The 23,783-nt window shown below is 36.1% G+C and overlaps 1 protein-coding gene across 5 annotated transcripts in view; it reads left to right on the top strand.

Moving 5' to 3' along the window:
* Nucleotides 1–23,783, top strand: part of RALGAPA1 (Ral GTPase activating protein catalytic subunit alpha 1) — a 200,128-nt gene that overhangs the window by 19,557 nt on the left and 156,788 nt on the right. For all 5 annotated transcript variants that reach the window (XM_069558714.1, XM_069558708.1, XM_069558712.1 and 2 more), the window contains exons 2-4: nt 16,639–16,749; nt 17,296–17,345; nt 20,190–20,247. In XM_069558714.1, coding sequence (XP_069414815.1) covers nt 16,639–16,749; nt 17,296–17,345; nt 20,190–20,247 — 219 coding nt within the window. The remainder of the gene's footprint in view (nt 1–16,638; nt 16,750–17,295; nt 17,346–20,189; nt 20,248–23,783) is intronic.

Genomic DNA, 23,783 nt, shown 5'->3' with positions numbered 1-23,783 from the left:
GTTTCTTTTATGTCTTTTTTTTGAATTTGTCCATTATATGTCAGTTCAGTCACCGAGTCGTGTCTGTCTCTGCAACCCCATGGACTGAAGCACACCAGGCTTCCCTGTCCATTGCCAACTCCTGGAGCTTGCTCAAACTCATGTCCATCGAGTCGGTGATGCCATCCAACTAGCTCATCTTCTGTCATCCCCTTCTCTGCCTGTCTTCAGTCTTTCCTAGCATCAGGGTCTTTTCCAATGAGTCAGTTCTTCACATCAGGTGGCCAAAGTATTGGAGTTTCAGCTTTAGCATCAGTCCTTCCAATGAGTATTCAGGACTGATTTCCTTTAGGTTGGTCTGGTTTGGATCTCCTTGCAGTCCAAAAGACTCTCAAGAGTCTTCTTCAACACCACAGTTCAAAAGCATCATTTCTTTAGCACTTAGCTTTCTTTACACGTAGATCACCTAATTTGCTAACATACAGTTGCTCCTCGTATTTCTTAATATGTTTTCTGTTACTTTAAGATTGGCAGTAATGTTTTTTTTTCCAGTCCAGATTGGTAATTTGAATCATATCTCTTTTTATCTTGGATAGCCTAGCCAAAGATTTGTCAATTTTGTTATCTTTTCAAAGAACTAATTTTGGTTCCTTGATTTCTTAGTATTGTTTTTCTTATCTCTGATTTACTTATCTCCATTCTAATATTTATTATTTCCTTTCTTCCCCATGCTTTTGCTCTTTGTTTTCTAGTTTTGTAGAATAGAACATTAGGTTATTGATGTTCAGATCTGTATTGAGGTGTTGATTAAAGCTCTGAATTTAACTCTACACATTGTTTTAGCTGGATGCCATGTGTTTGGTTTATTATTTTTTCACTTACAAGTCAAAGTCTTTTTTCCAGCAGATTCAATTTACTGTCTAGAATCTTCTCATTTCATCTTGATGGGTTCACTTGCTAACAACAAATTCAGTTTTGGTGTACTTGAGGATGCCTTAATTTTGCCTTAATTTTTGAAGGGCAGTTTTGCTGAATATAGAATTCTTGGTTGCCAGGTGTATTCTTTACGCTTTTCGATTGTGTCATCTCAGTGACTTCTGGCCTCCCTGTTTTCTGATGACAAATTATATTTTTCTTTTTGAGGCTTTCTTGTTAACTGATGTGTTTCTCTCTTTGTATTCTCAAGATTCTTTTTGTTGTTGACTTTTGACAGTTTTGTTATGAGGTGCTTTGATATGGGCTCTGAGTGGGTTGCTATTTCCTTCTCTAGGGGATCCTCCCAAGCCAGGGCTTGAGCCCACATCTCCTGCACTGGCAGGTGGATTCTTTACCACTGAGCTACCAGGGAAGCCCCGATGAGTTTCTTAAAAATATGGAGAAGTGTGTTTCATCAAATTTGGGAAGTTTTCAGCCATTATTTGTTGAAATTCTTGTGTTTCTTTTCTCTCCTTTCAATTCTCCTGCTAAATATGTATTACTGCATCTGATGGTGACCCAGAAATGTTTGAGGTTCTGTTCATTTTTATTCATTATTTTTAAGTTCTGTTTGTCAGACTGGATAATTTCAACTAACCTATCTTTTGAGTTTACTTGTTTGTATTTTATTTTATTGAAAACTTATATTTTTGGCTGTGCTGGTTCTTCATTGCTGCATGGGCTTTTCTCTAGTTGCAGCGAGTGGGAGCTACTCTAGTTGTGGTGCGTGGGCTTCGTGTTGTGGTGGCGTCTCTCATTGTGGAGCACAGACTCTGGGGTGCACAGGCTTCAGTAGTTGTGGGATGTGGGCTCTAGAGCACAGGCTCAATAGTTATGGGATGCAGGCTTAGTTGCTCAACAGCATGTGGGATCTTCCCAGATCAGGGATTGAACCCGAGTCATTGGCAGGCAGACTCTTTATCACTGAGCCCAGAGAAGCCCTGCTTATTTTTAATTTTGCCATTTCAAATGTGCTGTTAAGCTTTTAGTAAGCTTTTCATTTTGTTCATTGTATTTTTAAACTTTTTTTTAAACATAAAGAAGTGAAAGTTGCTCGGTCGTGTCTGACTTTTTGGGACCTCATGGACTGTAGCCTGCTAGGCTTCTCTGTCCGTGTAATTCTCCAGGCCAGAATACTGGAGTGGGTTGCTGTTCCCTTCTCCAAGGCATCTTCCCACCCCAGGGATCTAACCCAGGTCTCCTGCATTGCAGGCAGGTTCTTTACCGACTGAGTCATTAGGGAAGCCACCTTACTATTAACATTCTCTCACTTGGTGAGATACCATTCTCACACTTGCTTTTAGTTCTTTAGACATGGTTTTCTTTATCTTTTGGAACATATTTAAAACTTGTGCTAGTGTTTGATACTGTCACACTTGTCTGGTGTATCTAATGTTTGTGCTTTTTCAGGGACAGTTTCTATTGACTTCTCTTCTACATGGAGTGCACTTTCTTATATCTTTGTGTCCTGTAATTTTTGTTGATAAGTTAACATTTTAAATAGCACAGCAACCCTGGAAACCAGTTTCTCCCTCTCTCCCATGATTTGTTGTTTCTTCTGTTTGTTATTGTTGCTGTGTGATTCTTCAATGACTTTCCTGAACTACGTGCAGTCGGTTTTCTTCTATTTATGACCACTGGATTCTTCACTCATTCAGCCTAGTGGTCAGCTAATGATTGGATGGATACTTATTTACAAGCTTGGAGTCTGTAAGTCCACTAGTCTTCACCACCGGGCTCTGTGTATGTGTTTGGGACATACTATCAGTATTCAGGAAACAGTTTACAGTACTTTTTTAGCCTTCACATCCTTCTTGTGCAGTCTCCAGATCAGCCAGAGGTGAAAGTTTAAATATTTTTCCAGTCTTTCCTTAATACGCTTGTAGCTCATGCACGCGGTCATCTATACTCCCTTTAATGTGTTGGTGTTCTTTAAAGTTCCCTATGGATAACTCATCCCCTGGCTTTTCCTTTATTATTATTATTATTATTATTTGATTAGTTGTTTGCCTCATTAGTGATTGCTGCCTCAGGCAGCTGTGGTGTTAAAAAATAATTGCCAGTGATCGTTTTTCACAAATGACTCCAAGAGAAAAACTGTTACACTGGGTGAGTTCTAAATTAAGTTAAATAAAGACAAGCTTTGTGAGCTCAGTTTTCGAAGGAGCAGGTAGGTGAGGCAAAAAATGATGTTTCTCAGAGTAAAGCGTTGAAAGAACCCTGATTCTGTTCTGACTCTCCAGTGACTGATCGGCTGCTGCTTGTCACTGTGTTCGTGGGCTGTTGGTTTTAAGGCTGCCATGGAGATGAGGATGGAGGATGGGAACACGATAAGTTTAAAATGCCACAAAGCTTACTGTTTTTATTGAGATTCATCTGTTTTTCATGAATAAATGTCTTTGTTGCAAACCTTTGATTAATTTCTAGGTTTCCAAAAAAGTTAGGTTTTAGTGTTTACTTTTGCTTAATTGTTTTTAATGGAGATTTTCAGAGTTCTTTATTCAGCTAACTTGCTGATATTATCTTATAACCTGCTTTTTTTTAAGTTATAAGTACTTAGTGTTTCATAGTTTTATTAAAATATTCTATGAATATTTTTAGTGACTGCCTATTCACTTGCATGTATGTACCATGATTCATTTAGTGTCTTACTGTGTAGTGGATAGTGGACAAGATAGTAAAAGTTAGGGAAGAAAAATAGGACTTGTATATCATGTGAGGGAACCTGGGCATTATTCTGTTTACAGTGGGAAGCCCTGTAAGTATTTAAGTAGATGAGTGATACAGGTAGTTGGACTTAGGTTTGGGTAAATTATTCTGGTAGCAGTGTATGGAGGATGGATAAAAAGTGGGCTTAGAATATTGTGAGAATAGGTAAGGAGGCTACTAATAAAATTCAGACAAGAGATCATGAAGTATCAAATGACAGCAGGCATCGAGAGAAAGAAACGCATTGCAGAACTGTTTAGGGTGAAAAATGAGTGCTTCGTTGAGTGGTGGGGGTGGGGTGGGGTGGTGTGGAGTAAAGGGAGCTGAAGAGAGGGGGGTGAATCTGAATTGAATGTCAGGTTTAAGATTTAGATAATATTACCAATGTAGTCAGGGAATGTTAATAATAAAGAACTTGAAGAAGATGAGAGGAAAGATGGTGGATTCATATTGGGCCAAGTTGAGTTTGAAACACCTGTGGAAGATGTAAGTGGATAGGTAATGTAAGCCTGAATCTCAGAAAAGAGCATGAAATAAATAGTAGCTGTGGGTTGGTGGTGGTCGGTTGCTTCAGGCCATTCTGTGACCCAATGGCTGTAACCCACCAGACTCCTCTGTCAATGGGATTTTCCCAGCAAGAACACTGGAGTGGGTTGGCATGCCCTCCTCCAGGGGATCCTCCCAACCCAGGGATCGAACCCACATCTCCTGCATTGCAGGCTGATTTCTTTACCACCACCAAAGCCCAGGGATTGGGGAAGTATTTTTATATAGATAGAGTTCAAGTTGTATCAGATGGAGGAGGAGGACATGTTCCTGGAAGACACCACAATTTAAAGAGAGAGTATACGGAAAGAAAAGTTCATAGTGAACATGGAAAAAGACAGTTCATTGCTAACATTATCGTAATAGGTTTTCTGTATCCTCTTCCTTCAGCATTGACTTGTGTCAGCCCTAAACTTTAATGTCACAGCTGTTTATGTGTCTTGGGAGGTAGCATAGAATAAGGCATACTTTATTCTTAGTTCAGTTTGGTTCTGTTAATTGCTGTTTGATCTAGTGTCTTAGTCTCTTTGAAGCTTGGTTTTGAGTTTAACTTTTTAATAAAGTGAAGAGGTAAAATAAAATTGATAGGTCCCTATCTCCATGAGGATTAATGAAACTAAAGTATCTAGCTCAGTCTTTAGAGAATGGTGGGTGTCAGTAAATGATATTACCTTCTTTCTTCCCCGTCTTCATACTGTATGAGAATTCTTTTGCTCCTTTGCTGTGTTATGAGGAAAGCAGTTGGTACCAGTTTATACTAATGTTTGAATGGTACTTAATTCTTTACACTGTGTGTTAGAGTGGTTTGGTATCACAAATGAATTTAATTAGTTAAAATTTAGGTATTCTGATGAACTGAATAGGCTATAATCAGCCAGTGTCAGGAGATACTTTAAGGTAGTATGTATGCAACTGCACTAAATCCTCTGAATTCTTGGTAATTTGCAGTGCCTGCCTGTCCTAAACTTCAGAGTTCCCGTCTCATCCCTTGCTGGACTGTGTAGCTTTCAAATAATTCTTTAAAGATACTGTTCTTTCAGAATGAATTTAGTTAAAGTTGGCCACAAGTTTATGTTTTGGCTTACCACCTCAAGTGTGGCTAATGTGGTGGTGTTGATTGAGGGCTCAGAAGAGCTGGTTTGGAATTGTTTAATAGCTTTGTGTGGAGAATTTCAAAAATATATTTGTGGAGAATGAGTAAGATCATGTTTGTGTAACTGTAAAAGTGCTGTCTATGCAGATATAAACTATTAAGTAAGCATAAGTGATTACAACTTGTTTGCTTTTCCTTATCTTTATGTTGCCATACTTAGCTTGTATGTTTGATAAAACAGAATTGACTTGTTCTTATATAGGACACTGTATCTTTGTTTATTAGATTCTCTTTTTCACTGTATCTCCTCATTTCCTCTGTGCCTGTGTGGAATCATTGAAGGCAAGAGAAAAAATTTTATTTTACTTTATAGATTTTAATCTTAAAATTAAAGGGCTTATAAATATTTTCAGATCATCAGTTCAGTCACTCAGTTGTGTCCGACTCTTTGCAACCCCTTGGACTGCAGCACGCCAGGCTTCCCTGTCCATTACCAACTTCTGGAGCTTACTCAAACTCATGTCCATTGAGTCGGTGATGCCATCCAACCATCTCATCTTCTGTCATCCCCTTCTCCCACCTTCAGTCTTTCCTAACATCAGGGTCTTTTCCAGTTCTTCACATCAGATGGTCAAAGTATTGGAGTTTCAGCTTTAGCATCAGTCCTTCCAGTGAATATTCAGGACCAACTTCGTTTAGAATGGACTGGTTGGATCCCCTTGCAGTCCAAGGAATTCTGAAGAGTCTTCTCCAACACCACAGTACAAAAGCATCAATTCTTCGGCACTCAGCTTTCTTTATAGTCCCAACTCTCACATCCATACATGACTACTGGAAAAACCATAGCTTTGACTAGATGAACCTTTGTTGGCAAGTACATGTCTCTGCTTTTTAATATGTTTTCAGATCATGATCACATATTAATACTTCCTTCAGTGCTTTTTGTTCTTTCAGTTCTATACATTTTTATCTTCCTATCATATCAGGAGCTTTTCTGCAGTTATTTTGAAGCATCAGTATGGTAAACAGATGAGCTACATATCTTAAGCAATTTTGCTTGCTTTGAAATTCTAGCATGTTTTTAGTATGATTTGTATCTGCTTGCTTTTCATGGTAAAGGACTAACGAATAATAAGTATTTGAAAGATTAAAAAAACAAACATCTTAAGTATTTATACAGGAGATAGGTTCCTAGCTTTTGTTTTGATGAATTAAAACATTCAGGACAGTTATCAAGAGAGAGATTGACTTGCCTCCTTGCTACATTGTTAAATACAAGAGTGAGTTTGCCATTTTCATTTCTGTTAATATTAATTTATTATATAAAAATAAAAATAGGTTTTAGTAATTATTTTCTGAGTCTTTTTTTTTCTAGTTAAAATGATTTTCTAGTTAAAATGTTGGGACAGTAGACTATTTTTGAAAGCATTAAGAAAAAAGTCGTTTTTTTGGTTTTGTTTATATTGCTTTAAATTCCTTTGTAAATTTGTAAATTCCTGTGTTATGAGTGTTTTCCGAGTTTTGGGGTTTTTTTCTTAAGAATGCATTCATAGGGAGCTTCCAGGTGCCGGTAGTAAAGAATCTGCTTGCCAGTGCAAGAATGTATTCACATGTGCAAAAACTTCTGTGGACACAGAGGAGCATAGGTTTAAGTGTTGAGGAAATACTCTGTAGATCAATGCATTTCCTAGAGTGATTCCAGAAACTTTATTTTTGAAGTTCCATTTCACCCACTCTCACTTCAAAAAGCATACTGGAATGAAACTAATGAACATAGTGTTGAATATATATTAAATTAGATTTTTTAAAACCGCTTTATTGAGCTGTTTAAAATGTATGTTAGTTATAACAACATATAGTAAACTGCATATATTTTAAGTGTACACTTTATATTTCTTTTGAGCAGTGTAGATGAGTTTTGCTTTTTTATCCATCTGATAGTCTTTAACATTTTGAGAGTATCATTTTTATTTAATGTGATTATGTAGAGTCTGTCATCTACTCTTTATCTTCTACTTACCCCCTTTGATTATTGTTCCTCTTTTTCTGCCTTTGTTTGGATTAATCAAGTATTTTTGTGATTTTTGTTTTCTTTTTTTTGGCTTATTACCTGTATGTTTTTATTTTTGTAGTTGCTTTAATGTTTATAGTACTTGTTTAGTCACTAAGTCATGTCTGACTCTTACGACCCCATGGTCTGTAGCCCACCAGACTTATCAATCCATGGGATTTCTTAAGTAAGAATACTGGAGTGAGTTGCTATTTCCTTCTCCAGGGAATCTTCCCAACCCAGAGATGGAACCCGCATCTGCTGCATTGGCAGGTGACAGTTCTTTACCACTGAGCTACCTGGGGCAGCCCAGTGTTTATAGTACCTTTATATACACATCTCTTAACATTTCACCTTAGACATTGTAATTTTGGTTGATACCTAGAAGCTCGATTCGAAGAGTTCTTTTTATACAGCTTCCATCCTCAACTTTTTGGATATGTGGAATATAGTTATAATAACTGTCTTCATGTCCTTTTCTGCCTGCCGAACATCTGGGTTAAAATCTGGCTTAAATCTGATTTGATGATTATTTTCTTCATTATGATTTAGGTTTTCCTGCTTCTCTGCATGCCTGGTAGTCTTCAATTAAATACCAGACAAGATAAATTTATTTCGTCCTGGATAGTCGTATATCTATAAAATTCAGCTCTGTTCAGATGATCTTAAACAGTTTGACCTGTTTGCATCTTGCTTTTATGATATGTTAGGTGGCTCTGGAGTAGTGTTCATTCTAGGGCTAATTGCTGCATCAATTGTGAGTTTTCCTAGTCTGGCTTATGGGAATTAGGTACTCTCCAGAACTTTCCTCCTTTTATAAGGGGGCTTAACTGTAGTTATTAATTCTAAATTTTATTTAATTTTCGTCAGAGAGCACGTGTTAATCACTCAGTCGTGTCTGACTCTCTGCAACCCCCTGAACGGTACCCCACCAGGCCCCTCTGTCCATGGTATTCTCCAGGCAAGAAGACGAGTGGGTTGCCATTCCCTTCTCCAGGGCATCTTCCTGACCTAGGGATTGAATCCGGGTTTCCTACATTGCAGGCAGAATCTTTACCGCTGAGCCACCAGAAAAGCCCAGAGAGCATGGTATGTGCTGTTTTTCTTGGTTCTTTTTCTCCTTAGTTTGTGTCCTTACTAGTTCACTTTTACATGAAAAGATTTATACTGTATTGAATTCAGAGTTTTAAGGGTAAAGTGCTAATTGTGTTGTTCAAATCTTATGCATAGTGACTAGCCTTACCTTTGCTAAATGAGACAGATGTGTTAAAATCTACCATACTTTTAAAAAATTTATCTATTTTTAATCAAAGGATAATTGCTCTATAGTATTCTGTTGTTTTCTACCAAACATCAACATGAATCAGCCATTGGTATACATATGTCCTCTCCCTCCTGAACCTCCTTCTAAGTCCCACCCCTCTAGGTTGTTACAGAGTCCAGGTTTGAGTTCCCTGAGTCATTCAGCAAATTCCCACTGGCTCTCTGTTTTAGGTATGGTAATGTGTGTTACCATGTCACTTTCTCCTATACATCCCACCCTCTCCAAAATCTACCACACTTCAAGTGACTTTGCTTTTCCTTAAATAGCTGTTGGTTTTTGCTCTTTATATTTTATAACTCTTAATGCAGAATTGAAATTAAGACTTCCTGGTAAATAGAGCTTTTTGTCAAAATACATTCAGTTTAGTCGCTCAATCATGTCTGACTCTTTGCAACCCCATGGACTGCAGCACACGAGGCCTCCCTCTCCATCGCCAACTCCTGGAGTTTACTCAAACTCCTGTCCATTCAGTCAGTGATGCCATCCAACCATCTCATCCTCTGTCGTCCCCTTCTCCTCCTGCCTTCTACCTTTCCCAGTATCAGGGTCTTTTCAAATCACTCAGTTCTTTGCATCAGGTGGCCAAAGTATTGGAGTTTCAGCTTCAGCATCAGTCCTTCCAATGAATATTCAGGACTGACTTCCTTTAGGATGGTCTGGTTGGATCTCCTTGCTGTCCAAGGGACTCTCAAGAGTATTCTCCAACACCACAGTTCAAAAGCATCAATTCTTCAGCACTCAGCTTTCTTTATAGTCCAACTCTCACATGCATACATGACTACTGGAAAAATCATACCCTTGACTAGATGGACCTTTGTTGGTAAAGTAATGTCTCAGCTTTTTAATATGCTGTCTAGGTTGGTCATAACTTTCCTTCCAAGGAGTAAGCGTCTTTTAGTTTCATGTCTGCAGTCACCATCTGCAGTAATTTTGGAGCCCAGAGAATAGTCTGTCACTGTTTCTGGTGTTTCCTCATCTATTTGCTCTGAAGTGATGGGACCAGATGCTATGATCTTAGTTTTCTGAGTGTTGAATTTTAAGCCAGATTTTTCACTCTCCTCTTTTCACATTTATCAAGAGGCTTTTTGGTTCCTCTTCACATTCTGCCATAAGGTTGGTAGCATCTGCATATCTGAGGTTATTGATATTTCTCCCAGAAATCTTGATTCCAGCTTGTACTTCATCCAATCCAGCATTTCTCATGATGTACTCTGCATATAAGTTAAATCAGCAGGGGGACAATACACAGCCCTGATGTACTCCTTTCCCAATTTGGAACCAGTCTCTTGTCCCATGTCCAGTTCTAACTTGCTGATATTCTAACTGGTGATCTGATATTACTATCTCTTTATGAATTTTCCACAGTTTGTTGTCATCCGCACTGTCAAAGGCTTTGGCATAGTCAATAAAGCAGAAGTAGATGTTTTTCTGGAACTCTCTTGCTTTTTCCACGATCCAGTGGATGTTGGCAATTTGATCTCTGGTTCCTCTGCCTTTTCTAAAACCAGCTTGAACATCTGGAAGTTCACGGTTCACATATTGCTGAAGCCTGGCGTGGAGAATTTTGAGCATTACTTTACTGGCATGTGAGATGAGTGCAATTGTGCAGTAGTTTGAGCATTCTTTGGCATTGCCTTTCTTTGGGATTGGAATGAAAACTGACCTTTTCCAGTCCTATGGCCACTGCTGAGTTTTCCCAATTTGCTGGCATATTGAGTGCAGCACTTTCACAGCATCATCTTTCAGGATTTGAAACAGCTCAACTGGAATTCCATCACCTCCACTAGCTTTGTTCATAGTGATGTTTCTGAAGGCCCACTTGACTTCACATTCCAAAATGTCTGGCTCTAGGTGAGTGATCTCACCATCATGGTTATCTGGGTCATGAAGATCTTTTTTGTATAGTTTTTCTGTGTATTCTTGCTATCTCTTCTTAATATCTTCTGCTTCTGTTAGCTCCATACCATTTCTGTCCTTTACTGAGCCCATCTTTGCATGAAATGTTCCCTTGGTATCTCTAATTTTCTTGATGAGATCTCTAGTTTTTTCCATTCTGTTGTTTTCCTCTGTTTTTTTGCATTGATCATTGAGGAAGCCTTTCTTATCTCTCCTTGCTGTTCTTTGGAATTCTGCCTTCAAATGGGTATATCTTTCCTTTTCTCCTTTGCATTTAGCGTCTCTTTTCTCAGCTATTTGTAAGACCTCCTCAGACAACCATTTTGCCTTTTTGCATTTCTTTTTTTTGAGGATGGTCTTGATCAGTGCCTCCTGTATAAAGTCATGAACCTCTGTCCATAGTTCTTCAGGCACTCTGCTGCAGTCCATGGGGTGGCAAAGAGTTGGACATGACTGAGCAACTGAACTGACCCAGACTTAGGGTCTGTGTGCTCTATGGTAGGGTTAATGGTGAACTCCAAGAGCATTTACACTAAGGGAGCCCTTACTGGCCTGATCGTGCCAGTGCCTCTGTCCCCATGCCATCCCATGCCTCCACAGGCAGCCCTCCAACACTAGCAGGTAATTTTGGTTCAGTGTCCTGTGGAGTCACTGCTCCTTTCCCCTCGGTCTTGGTATGTGCAAAATTTTGTTTGTGCTCTCCAAGACTGAAGTCTCCCTCTTCCCCAGGCCCCTGAAAGTCCTGTAATCAAATCCCGCTGGCCCGCAAGGTCCGATTGCATGGGAATTCCCAGTCCCTTTATCAGATCCCCAGGCTGGGAAACCTGGGGTGAGGTCCAGAACCTTTGCAACAGTGGGAGAACTTCTTTGGTATTATTGTTCTCCAGTTTATGGGTCACCCACCCTGCGGTTATTGGATTTCATTTTATCGTGATTGTGCTGCTCTGCCATCTCACTACAGGTCTCTTTGTCTTTGGACGTGGAGTATCTTTTTTTTGGTGGGTTCTGGCGTCCTCCTTTCCGTGGTGGTTCAACAGCTAGTTGCAATTTTGGTGCTCTTGCAGGAGGAAATGAATACACATTCTCCTACTCTACCATCTTCTCTCATCATCTTTATATAATATTTCCATCTTGTTATTCTTCTGTGTTAGAACATTCTGAATAAGAGCACCAGGCTCTCTTCCAAGTATTTGTTTCTTTCTTTTGTCCTTTCTTTTCTTCCTCCATTTTCTCAGTTTCTTCTCACTTCTCCTATATCTGCCTCTTTTTAGAACTTGACAATGTATTATTTATAATTTTCCAGCCTGTTTGTGTAGTTTTACCCCCCTCCTCCGCTTTTCCTCCTACTTTTCTCTTCTGCTTTCCTCCTTATTTGTGCTTAATTCCATATTGTTTGTATCTTAATACTGTATTTTTGTGTTTCTTTCCTCTTACCTTTCTCCCTTCTCTTCATCCTTCCTTCCAGTCTCCTTCCCTCCATACTTTCCCTTCAACCCCTTCCTGCCTTTCACCATTCCACATTGTTAGCATCTTCCTCTCCCCTCTTAGCCCTTTTCCAACATCCCACTTCCTCCTTTCCTACTTCCTCTCTTTTCTTCATTTCCATTCCTTCTCCCCTCTCTTGTTTTGAGCTTGTATTTATTTTTATCCAGCATTTCTGTGTCTCTGCAATTGGTGAGGTTTTTGGTGTGTTATTCACCATATTGTTGCATCAGTCCTCTTTATTATTGGTTATTTTAAGGAAATAATTTGCATTGTTTGTTACTTTATTATTAGAAGCAGATTCCTTGTAGTACCCTTCGTAGTTTAGTGTATTATAATGCCATCATTTGAGAAAAAGTTCTAAATGGTAATTTTTTTTTTAAACAGGTGAGAAGGAAGAATGATATTGCAAAATTTGTTGAATTTTTGGTCTTCCAACTTGGGTTATGTGATAACTTTTATAATGGAGGTATTAGTACAGGTGCTTGAAATTTAAGCTCAGGAACACTGGCTTCTAAACTGTGTAATTTTTAATTATGTATGTTACAGAGCTTAAATGTCTTCAAAGTATGTAGTAGGAAATATGTTAACCTTATTCATAAAAAGATGTTAAAGAGACATCTGAAATTTTATTTGTGAAAACTCAGTGAGGTCTGAACTGTTTTGCCACTTGAAGTTAGTATTCCCGAAGGTCTTCAAAGCGTTCCTAAGCCTGAGTCAGTTTTTCACAGTCTCAGAAACTTCAATCTTAATTTGCAGTAGAACTGTTTCTTTGATTCCTTTAAGGAACCTCTAGTTCACAAACAAATCAAACAAAAATATTTCTAAAATTGGGGAAATTTTTGAATGTTTAAGCTTTTAAGTTCCAGCCATCAGTTTAGCACTATGTGGAGCACTCCCTCAGATTAAAATTTTGAAAAAAAATATCGAAGGTTTAAGAAGCTAAGGCATGCTTCCTGTCCCCCAAAGCATCCAGTATCTGTAAGAGAATAATATAATTGGCACTCCATCTTGGAGTGGTGGGTCTGCATCCTCAGATTCAACCTACCATGGATCCAAAATATTTAGGGAAAAAAAAAAATTCTAGAAAGTTCCAGAAATCAAAACTTGAATTCACTGCACCCAGTCAGCTATTTATATAGTATTTATATCGTGTTAGGTTTTATAAGTAATCTACAGATGACGTAAAGTGTGTGTGGGAGGATGTGCATAAGTTAATATGCAGATATTATGTCATTTTATGTAAGGGACTTACTTGAGTATGTTTGGATTTTGGCATCTGATGGGTTCCTGGAACCATCACCTGCTTATATAGAGGGACAGTTGTACCAGCTAATGTGACATAATTAGGAGCCATATTGACTGAAATTAATGGAGACATTCACAGAAAGAGAAAAAACAATACCCATAATGGGTTATGGTCATTTGAGGGGGAGGGGGGGAAAGGTATTGGGTAGAAGTTTTTTCCATAATCTTTCTTCCTGCTTTTCTTTTTATATTTTCCTTTCTCTTGTGTTATTATTTTAGAGAGTTGTTTTTAAATTAGTGAAGCCTTCTTTTATATTATTCTATCTACCTATCCTTTTATATCCACTTTGTGTGTTTCTTCTCCTATTTTCCCCTGACCATGTAAGTTTTGTGAATTGATGAGCAAAAGTATTTTATGAGTTTTTATTTGCTAACTAGATCATTATAAATAGATACAGATTTAAAAAACAAACTTCTTAATTTCGATCCAGTACTTTTTATTAGTAAGTATGTAATTTCCAGGCTTTGTTTAACCTAGTATATGGGAAGGAAATAGAGAGAGGCTGTCTTGGCTCCTAAATTATGTTGCAAAATCTTGAGCTGATTCACGGTTGCTTCTGTTATGTTTTGAATTTTTTTTGGTTTTTTTTTCTCATTTTCTTTTTTCCCTGGGGACATTAGTTTTGTTAGAAACATTAGTTTCAGGAAATTTAGTGATAATTATAGCAGTTTATTTCATTCTGATTTCATAGTTCTTTGTTATTTCAAACTACTCTATGGGGAAAGTAGAATACTTTTCCTGTTTATTTTAGTGTATGTGTTTTATTTTGGTATTCTTTAAAATGTTTAACTAGTATTCAGTGACTATTATTCTTATCTTTGTTCTTTTCTTATTTTTCGTATAAATGTGTTAACACTGGAGGCTGAATAACGTAGAGGTTAAGAGCATAAGCACGAAGCCCAGGCTGTGTGTTGCTGTGCTTAGTCACTCAGTCATGTCTCACTCTTTAAAACCCCATGGACTGTAGCCTGCCAGGCTCCTCTGCCCATGGGGATTCTCCAGGCAAGAATACTAGAGTGGGTTGCCATGCCCTCCTCCAGGGGATCTTCCCAAACCAGGGATCGAACCCAGGTTGCCCACATCACAGGTGAATTCTTTAGTCTGAGCCACTGGGGAAGCCCAGTCCAGGCTGTGTTGAGTTTAAATCCATGACCCTGTTTCTCACTAACTGAATTACTTAAACTCTGTGTGCCTGTTTCCTCATCTTTAGAGTCAGGATAATAATAGTACTTATTTCATAGTGCTGTTTTGAGGAATATAGGAATTAATTTCTATATAGAACTTAGAAGAATGTCTGGCATATGGGAAATATTGTTTATGGTAGCTGTTAACCACCCCCCCCCCGCCCCCCCCGCCCCCGGCCCAGTTCTCTGAAGAGTCACACAGATACTGATACAGGTAGGAACAGAACCTGGGTGTTCTTACTCCAGTCAAGATGAAGCAGTGCTCTTTTGCTTGTCCGTAGATTATGCAGTGTTTTCCAAGATATAAATTTCCGAGCTACAAAGTGAATACAATAAAATTAAAATAATTTGTTTATAATAAAACACATTTGCATGTTCAGCACTGTGCTTAGGTTTTATAAATGCTAAAGTAGACACACTTTCTGTCCTAAAGAAGCTATAGACTAGTCCTGGAAAAGAGATAAGAAAATACTTGAGACATAATTACTTTCATGAAAGAGAGTTGTACAGAACAGAAGGAAATAGAGAGGAGAGGGCATCCTTCCCTTCCTTTGGGAGGGTGAAGGAAAAGGGAAACGGTCTTGGAAAACTCCATAGATGAGCTAATCAATTCAGGAGTTATTATGAATATTCATAGGATAAGGTAATATACCACAGTGAGTTTAAAGTGCTATGTATATGTTGTTAATATTTAACTTTATACTGAAATCTTCTATTCAGCCTTTAAGCATTCCAAGAAATTAATTGATTCTTACCTTTAATTTGAGTTTACCAACAAGCAGTAGTTTATCCTATATATTTTTTTCCAGTTGCTTTTTTTCAAATTTGTTTATTATAGAAGAGACACATGCTTTTTGTAAATGAATTTGAGTAGTTGGAAGTATATAAAAGTTGTTAATTCCTCCCCCTTTCCCCAACTTTCTCATTCCCTCTGAAAACAAACAATAAAATGCAGGAGAGCCCGGTTTGAATCCTGGGTTGGAAATATCACCTGGAGAAGAGAGGCTACCCACTCCATTACTCATGGGCTTCTCTGGTGGCTCAGACTGTAAAGAATTCACTTGCAATGTGGGAGACCTGGGTTTGATCCCTCGGTTGGGAAGATCCCCTGGAGAAGGGCATGGCAACCCACTCCAGTATTCTTGCCTGGAGAATCCGCATGTACAGAGGAGCCTGGCAAGCTGCAGTCCATGAGGTTGCAAAGCATTGGACGAGGCAGAGTGACTAAGCACAGGCACCTATATACCTGTGTAGGTATCTTGCTTTAAATGATAAACGCCATTTCCTTAGTTTGTACTTAAGACATTTCATGACATATCAAGGCTACTTTTTCCATTTTCTTTTCATCAAAATGCTCAAAGCTAGCCAAAATGAATGAATTTTCTGCATTCTGTCTGTTTTCTTCACTTCATGTTTTTGTTAATGCCAAGAATGTCTTTCTTATTCAAAACCACCACATCATATCCAAATACCTTCCTGTCCGTAAAGATCTTTTCAGATAATACATTCTCTGTCAAAGCTTTTCTTTCCCCACCTTCACTCCTTCCTGTATTTTGAACGTAATTTTGTGTTAGTACCTAACACTTGCTGCTATGGATACAGTTAAATGTTTACTTTTCTGTGCTTTGGACTACACTGACAGTTCTTATAACAGTATTTTATGAGTTTTGTAATACTTAAATGCCTATTTGGAAAGCCTGCTGTTAGATATTTAAAATAAATGTATTTTAGTCATGTTTTATTACTCTTAGAAATACTGATTTTTAACTGTCTTGGGGAGAAGTTACAAAATGTGAGCTGTGAATTGAAAATAAAACTTGGTTTGGTTAATGATTTTGGATGAATCTTTCTGAGACATTGTTTTCTTCAAAGATTATGATAACCTGATTTGGCAAGTTTTAAAAATTAAAACTAAATAAAATCTTTAAAAACTAAAGTTGTGAGAATAAGGTATAAATAAATCTCTCAAATATTTTGATAGAAGTTTAAGAGCAGTTCTTTGACATTCTTGAAGGAAACTTGCCACAGTAAATACTTGCTGAATGTGATATAAATAGTAATCACTAAAAACTGTTTTCATTTATTTTTCAGAGAATGCAGAATCCATTGATCTTAAACAGTTTTTTGACCAACATTTTTCACATATATATTATGTGTTTTTTGAGAATTTTGTTACTATTGAAGCTAGTCTTAAACAGAAAGGTAAGATGTTAAAATCAATCCTGGCTTATGCTGATGTTTCAAATAATTGTCGTAAACGTTCACTTAAAACAGACTTTTGCACACTGGAATGTTAGTATCATTTCAGTTCTCCTCTCAGATGGCTTGCAGACACCCTGCTCACACTGTGGGTTAGTAGTGTTAATTATACCCTTATTATTTTGAGAAGGCTTAGAAGATTTGGCTTTTCCCTGGTCAGATTTGTTTTCTCACCTTTTCTCTGCCCTAGGGCCATGTGTCAGGTTTGAGCAGTCATTTTCATAATTTCATTTTTAAGAGCTCACTTAAGAGTTTGCCACAATATATTATTATTTGTTTTTTAGACATAAATATGTAGAACCTAAATGTAATTGTCTAAAGAGTAGAGATGCTATATTGTCTACACATTGAACAGAATACAGTTTAAATATTTTATTAAAGAATCACTGAGAAAAAACTATGCCTGAAATATTTTAAGCTTTTTAAGTGGTTGTTGACATTGAGGACAAAATGATAACGTTTAAATATTTTTCTGTAAAAATGTTTTAGGTCACAAGTCCCAAAGGGAGGAATTGGATGCTATACTTTTTATTTTTGAGGTATGTACCTACCCATGTTACTTTTTTCCCAAAATTAATTTTTGGAACATACAAAGGAAAATGTTGAATATTAACAAGCACTGTGAATCTGCCATGCTTTTTAAAAACTAAATTCTGTTGTTTAACCTAAAAAAATACCTGTCTTAATTATTTTCTGAGGTATATTTTAGGTACAGATAGAATTAATGGTTTTGTGCATTTGAAGCCACAATTGGTACAATATTTATGGTGTTTAAAAGCAATAAAAATTTTAATTTGTGGGATGTTTACACAAATGGAGAATTTTCTTTAAGAAATTCTAAAACATACTTACTTGAGAGGATAAATTCATGGAACTGTTATATACCTAAGGAGTTCATAGTTTGTGGTTTAACTACTTTTCATTGGAAACTTGTATAGAATAGTTTTAAGCATTTTATACATTGTTGTTCTACCACGTTACTTTTTATTGGGGTGGGACAAGTTTGTATTGCTAAAAAAGCAGAAGGAAATAACATATGATACTCTGTTAAAACTTCTGTTTTATTTTTGGCACAGTGATAAAAATGAGGGACACACATGCTTTTCAAATAACTCCTTGCTCTTCATTCTGGCTTTCAAATCAAATAGTGGTAGGAGTATTCCAATCTTTTTTGAGAATTTTAGCGATCAGGAAACAGCCAGGATTAATTAGACCTTGTGTTTTAAAAGGCATAAAGGATTTAGAAATCAGTTTCTAAAGACTGGACTGTTCTATTTACTGCTAAATGTTTTGTATATTGACTATTTTGGTATGGTTTAGAAGAATTCAAAGAACTTGATCTTTCTCAGTTGCTGAGTTAGTCACAGCTTAAAAAAGGAAAGTTTAAAAAAAAAAATTTTTTTTTAAGCATTCCAAAAGAAGTAACTGGTTTGGTACCTAGTTCTGCAGTTAATTTTCGTTTGTCATTAACCCTGAGGAATTTGCTCATATTTACCTCCCAAAGTGTTTGCATGAATTGTTTACAAGGGGAATATTAAAGCATGGAGATTTTGAGAATAAAAAAGTATGTGCAGAGAAAAGATAATAATTCCTGGAAAGTATTCCTTCAGACATTTGTGAAACTATATTTAGGAAATTGAGATCATTGACTAGTTAAACAGAAGCTCTTTCAGGGTATTCCTTAAAACATAATTTCAGGGTATTATTAAAACATAATCCTTATTTTTCTGTATGTAATCTATACTGGTCATTTGTTACTCTGAACTGAAATGTTTGTCTGTAATCCATCACTAAATTTCATTAGGAAAATAAGTGTTAAATATGGGGTTTTTATCTTTCAGAAAAAATACTTAACCTGTGTGCTGTTTTTGTACTTATGATGGTAACAATATCTGACTTCCACCTTTAGAGACTAATGATTTAAAAGATCAGGAAATTACCTAAATACACTGATTGCCTTTTTCTGGAATAAAGTTCATCATTGTGGAATGTCATTATGACATAGGATTGATATTCTGTTTTCTTCTGTGTAGCTAAGAGTGTACAAGATTTCTTTCATCTTTATATTACTGAATAAAAATGATAAAGTGTAATTTAATAGTGACAATGTAGAAGTACTTTAAGTAGTTCACAAAGTTGTCTTTTTAGTTTTCTATAATTTTATCTCTTTCCATACTGCAATAAATATAATTATACAGTTGCTGGCTCAGTATGGGAGAAAGGTAGGAGAGCAAGGCTGAAGAATTTTCTGTATCTTATGTGGGAATAACACCTGTCTGTGAAGAACTTTATAATTTCTTCATCATCCTCTTACATGAGAAGGACTAGAGACAATTATCAAAAGGAAGATAGAGAAGTGTAAAAACAGGCATACCATTCTTTGAACAGAATAGTATGAAAGCACTGATTCTGGAGATAGGAATCTGGAAGCTGGAATCTGTTTTTCCACTTTCTAACCTAAACACATTTCTTAACCTGTTATGGCAAATGAGATCTCTCCTTTTAGGATGGTTTTGAGGATTAATGAAATATCCTTTATATAAAGTGTCTGTTATTTGGCCCTTATGAACATTCAATTAATGATGACTCTAAATAGTAATAAAATAGAGCAGCAATAATAACAAATACCATTCAGCAAGCAGATGAGTACTGAGAACATAGTTCAGCAGCATAATAAGGCAGCTATTGAAGTAGAATAATTCATATAGGTACAATATGTAAAGGAAAATAAAGACAAAATTTTGAAGATGTTATATGTAAGAAATATTCCAAACTTGTAGAAGTATGTATGGGTTAGCTTAACCATAGGGCTCCTGAATTTAAATTTTTTTTTCTCATACCTATAACCATTATAATATATAAGTATCTTCAGGTTCATGTGATTAGTACAAATATTTGATAGGATTTTTGTGAAAGCAAAATATTTCCCCTCTTAGGTTTATCAAAATAGGAGAAAGAAAGAACTACTTGAAGAGAAAATATAACAGGTATTAGTATCTAAAAGAATTTAGAACAGATCAGTAGTTTCCACAGAAAGTCTAAGAATAGAAAACAAGCCTTAAAAAATATAGTATTTATTCACTAAAGAGAAATATAACTTTTACATCCTTGTAAAAGATAAATTTCATCCAGTTTCCTGTTCCAAGAGTTAGTATAGCTCGTTGTTTTCTGGAGTTTTCAGATACTGATCAGTATGCCAGTGCTGAAGTAGTGCCACTACCATCAGACTAGCTCAAAGATGATTTTGTGTTTGTAATACTGTCTTCTGCATAAGAAACTCTTAAAGGCTTTGTGTAAGTTCTTTAATTTTTCACATTGTTCAAGATGTGGACTTGTTACTTGCTTTTCATACTTTTCTTTGTTTTATTCGTATTGATTTTTAGAAAATTTTACAACTTCTTCCAGAAAGAATTCATCAGCGATGGCAGTTTCATAGTATTGGTAAGTAATATAAATACTACTACACATTTGAAATAAGTGATAATATTTGAACATATTCTGTAATGAGTTGGCTATTACTTGAAATGAGTTCATAGTTTGTACTTTAGTAAAAATAAAGAATACAGAATTAAACTTACTGGGAATATGAGATTAAAACATACATGAAGGGATATTAAGTTTCATAGTGGCATGTTAAATTTCTTGGATCCACCTGTTATTACTCTGAATATGTTAGCAATGATGATAAACTATAAAGCCTAAAAATAAAAGTAGACTCTACATCAAAGTAAATATTCTGTAATCAGAAATGGAAGGCAAATGCAAAGTGTCAAGTATAAGAGCCGTGGGTTCCAGGTTTGAAAGCAAGCAGTGTAGGTTGGCAGTTTGCTCCATTTAAAAAAATTAAAAAGGGGTGGGGGGGACCTGGGGTTTAGCTTACTGCTTAAAAAGCCAAAGTAGAACTTCCCAGATCAAGAAATGAAGCTGGAAAGGAAAAACATACAACCCTGCTGTATTGATTACTGTGAAAGACCAAATAGGCAGGAGGTCACAGGCTTCTCTTACAATGAGTTAAGCCAAGATGCTGGCTGGCTTGGAGTCTGGTTCTTTAATAATCATAGGATTGCCACAGGACTCTCTGACTCTCATTGTAAGCCTTTTTTCCCTCTTGGATGAAAAAGGAATCTGAAGGTAGGCAATTTCTGGCTTTGGTTCAGTGTCTCAGTTAGAACAAAGGTGATTGCTAGTGATTCTCATGACCTTTCTCTTGTGGTGAATACACAGATAGCCACCATATCTACATTGTTGAAGTAGAATGTTACAGGCCTCATATTCATTTGTAAAAATTGTATTTTCCTCTTAAAAAAGTCATAGGTTTATTTAGGCCCTACAATTCTTAATCAGTTGTAGCAAATAAAATCTCTAAGGCTTTGAAACTATAAGTCATCCCAGTTAGCAGTTCTGGAAGCAAAAGAAACTGCATATAGGATGGATATTGATGCGGGGGCTAAAAAAAGACAAAATTTTAAATAATAAAGCCTGTTGAGAATAACTTTTTTGATAAAGCTCAAGACTAAAAATGATGTGTCCTTAATATATAGAGAACTCTGGCAACTCAGTAAGACAGACAAGTTTTTTAAATATGCAAAATACTTGCATATATATCACCAAAGAAGACATATAAATTGCTAATAAGCATGATAAGGTGCTCAATAGAATAGTGAAATCCTATTTTTTATTTCATAATCATTAAAATATTGTTGGTTATCTGTGAAGAAACTTCTCTAGACATCTGAACTTGTAAAGTTTTTCTACTGAGGACTGTAGTTTTCAATCTGTAAAAGAGCTTTGGGCTATCTAGTTGTCATGTTTAGTAGTATTCCAATAAATGTCTAATTTTCCTTTGTCACTAAGAATCCTTAAAAAAAAGTAACTTGAACAACTTTACACTAACAGGTTAGGCAGTTTTTTCTTTAACATATTTATTTACTTGACTCTGCGAGTCTTTGTTGCAGCATGTGAGATCTAGTTCTCTGACCAGGGCTGGAACCACTGGATCACCAGGAAGACCCAAGGCAGTTTTAATAAAATCAACAAATTCATAGAAAGATACAAATTATTCAGACTGACTCAAAAAAGAATGTGCTCAGTCCCTCAGCTGTGTCCACCTCTTTGTGACCCCATGGACAGTAGCCTGCCAGGCTTCTCTGTCCATGGGGTTTTCCAGGCAGAAATAGTGGAAATAGCAGAAATAGCAAACCTTTCCTTCTCCAGTGGATCTTCCCAGCCTAGGGACTGAACCCGCATTTCCTACACTGGTGGCAGATTCTTTACCACTGAGCCACCTGGGAGCCCTCATTAAGATTACTCACTCTCAGTGCTGCTGCCAGAAAAGCTGTATTCCATTTTGCATCTCCTGTGTCTGCCATTGTTCCCTGTTGCAGATTACTTTAAAAACATCTGCTAATTGAGAAGGATTCATTTCAAATTTACTGTCTAATTTCTATAATTTTTTAATCTCTGGGGCACTTAAAGTAACAATTATAAATCTTCTCACAAAGGAAAGCTTAATTCCAAATATCTTTAAAAGATGTAATATCAATTGGTTACAAACTCTTTCAGAAAATGAACTCTTCCCAGTCTATGTACATGTCTGTTATTATCTTGATAATAAAGCCAGATTAAAGACCTCACAAAAGAACACAGTAGTGTTCAATATCCATCATAAACACAGAGGCAAAAATCTTTAATAATTTACTAACTAAATTTAGTAGTATGACAAAAAGACTGTATGTAAATGGTAACCAATTGGGATTTATCTCAGGGATGCAAGATTGGTTTAATATTTGAAAAGCATTTTGTGAAAAATTATTAATAGAATAAATGACAAAACCACCTGTAATGCTGACTGTGATGTTTATTTGACTGTAATGCCAGTAGAAGAAAAAGCATCCGACAGAATTTACTGCCCATGCATGATTAAAAACACTCATCAGATTTGATTAGTTTTCCACTTAACTTCTTTTTCTGTTCCAGGGTTCAATCGGTGATACTACAATGCATTTAGCATGTATAGATTTTTTTAGGAGAGCTGATTAAGACCTTTATATAGGCTTTATATAGAATTGTTTAAAGTAACTGAATTTGCTCAGACACGAGGAAGGGAATTGCAGATAAATGAACACAATTTGTTGAAATATTAAAGCTTATTTTAATACGATAAATAAAACTTAAGCAATAGAGTCACAGTCTTAATCATTTTATATATATATTTCATATAAAAATATGTAATCTTGGTGTTCCTAGAAAGAATAAAGATGCAAGATTAGAACAAATAGCTGAGAGGAAATTTTGTTACTGGTATAAATTTTAAACATAGAAACTATTTCTAAATATTTTATGGATTTATAAATAAGTAGTAATAAAATATTTTTGGAGATAATAACAAAATCTGGATAAGATTTCTTTTGGGAAGGGAAGGAGGAAAATAATACAGGATGAGTTCACAGGAGGCTTAAGTGATACATAAATAACATAAATAAATGAAATTTTGAAATTATAGGAAACATGAGACTGTTTAGATTTGTTCAAACTGAATGGTGGACTTCTGGTTGTTTGTGAATATTATTTCATTATTTTATTATAGGCTTGAAATATTGTATAATTACAAGAAAAATTATTTTGAATACTTCGAGTATTTTGAAAAGAAAAAGTAGTACAGGGGAAACGTTTGTTAAGAAATACTACAGTTTTAGGTGTTTATTTGATTAACTATATAATTTTCTACATTGGTTTTTATTTGTATTAGTGATGGTGAAAGTATTTATATTCTTCAGTTCAGTCAGTAAAATACATATTGTTGCCTTAAATGCAATTTTGGTTTTATTGTTTATTTTAATAGGATAAATCATATTTAATTCCAGTAAACCATGTGTTAAAATGGTGACTTTTTATATGCCCTCTTCCCAAGACTATGGCCAGAGGGATGTTAAGGTCACCAAGAACAATTTGGAGGTGACCAAGGACTTGTTTTTAAA

This window comes from Ovis canadensis, chromosome 18 (genome assembly GCF_042477335.2).
Source record: "Ovis canadensis isolate MfBH-ARS-UI-01 breed Bighorn chromosome 18, ARS-UI_OviCan_v2, whole genome shotgun sequence".
NCBI classification, from domain to species: Eukaryota; Metazoa; Chordata; class Mammalia; order Artiodactyla; family Bovidae; genus Ovis; species Ovis canadensis.
Note: the sequence above shows the minus strand (reverse complement) of the source record. Positions and strands in the feature narration are given on the sequence as shown.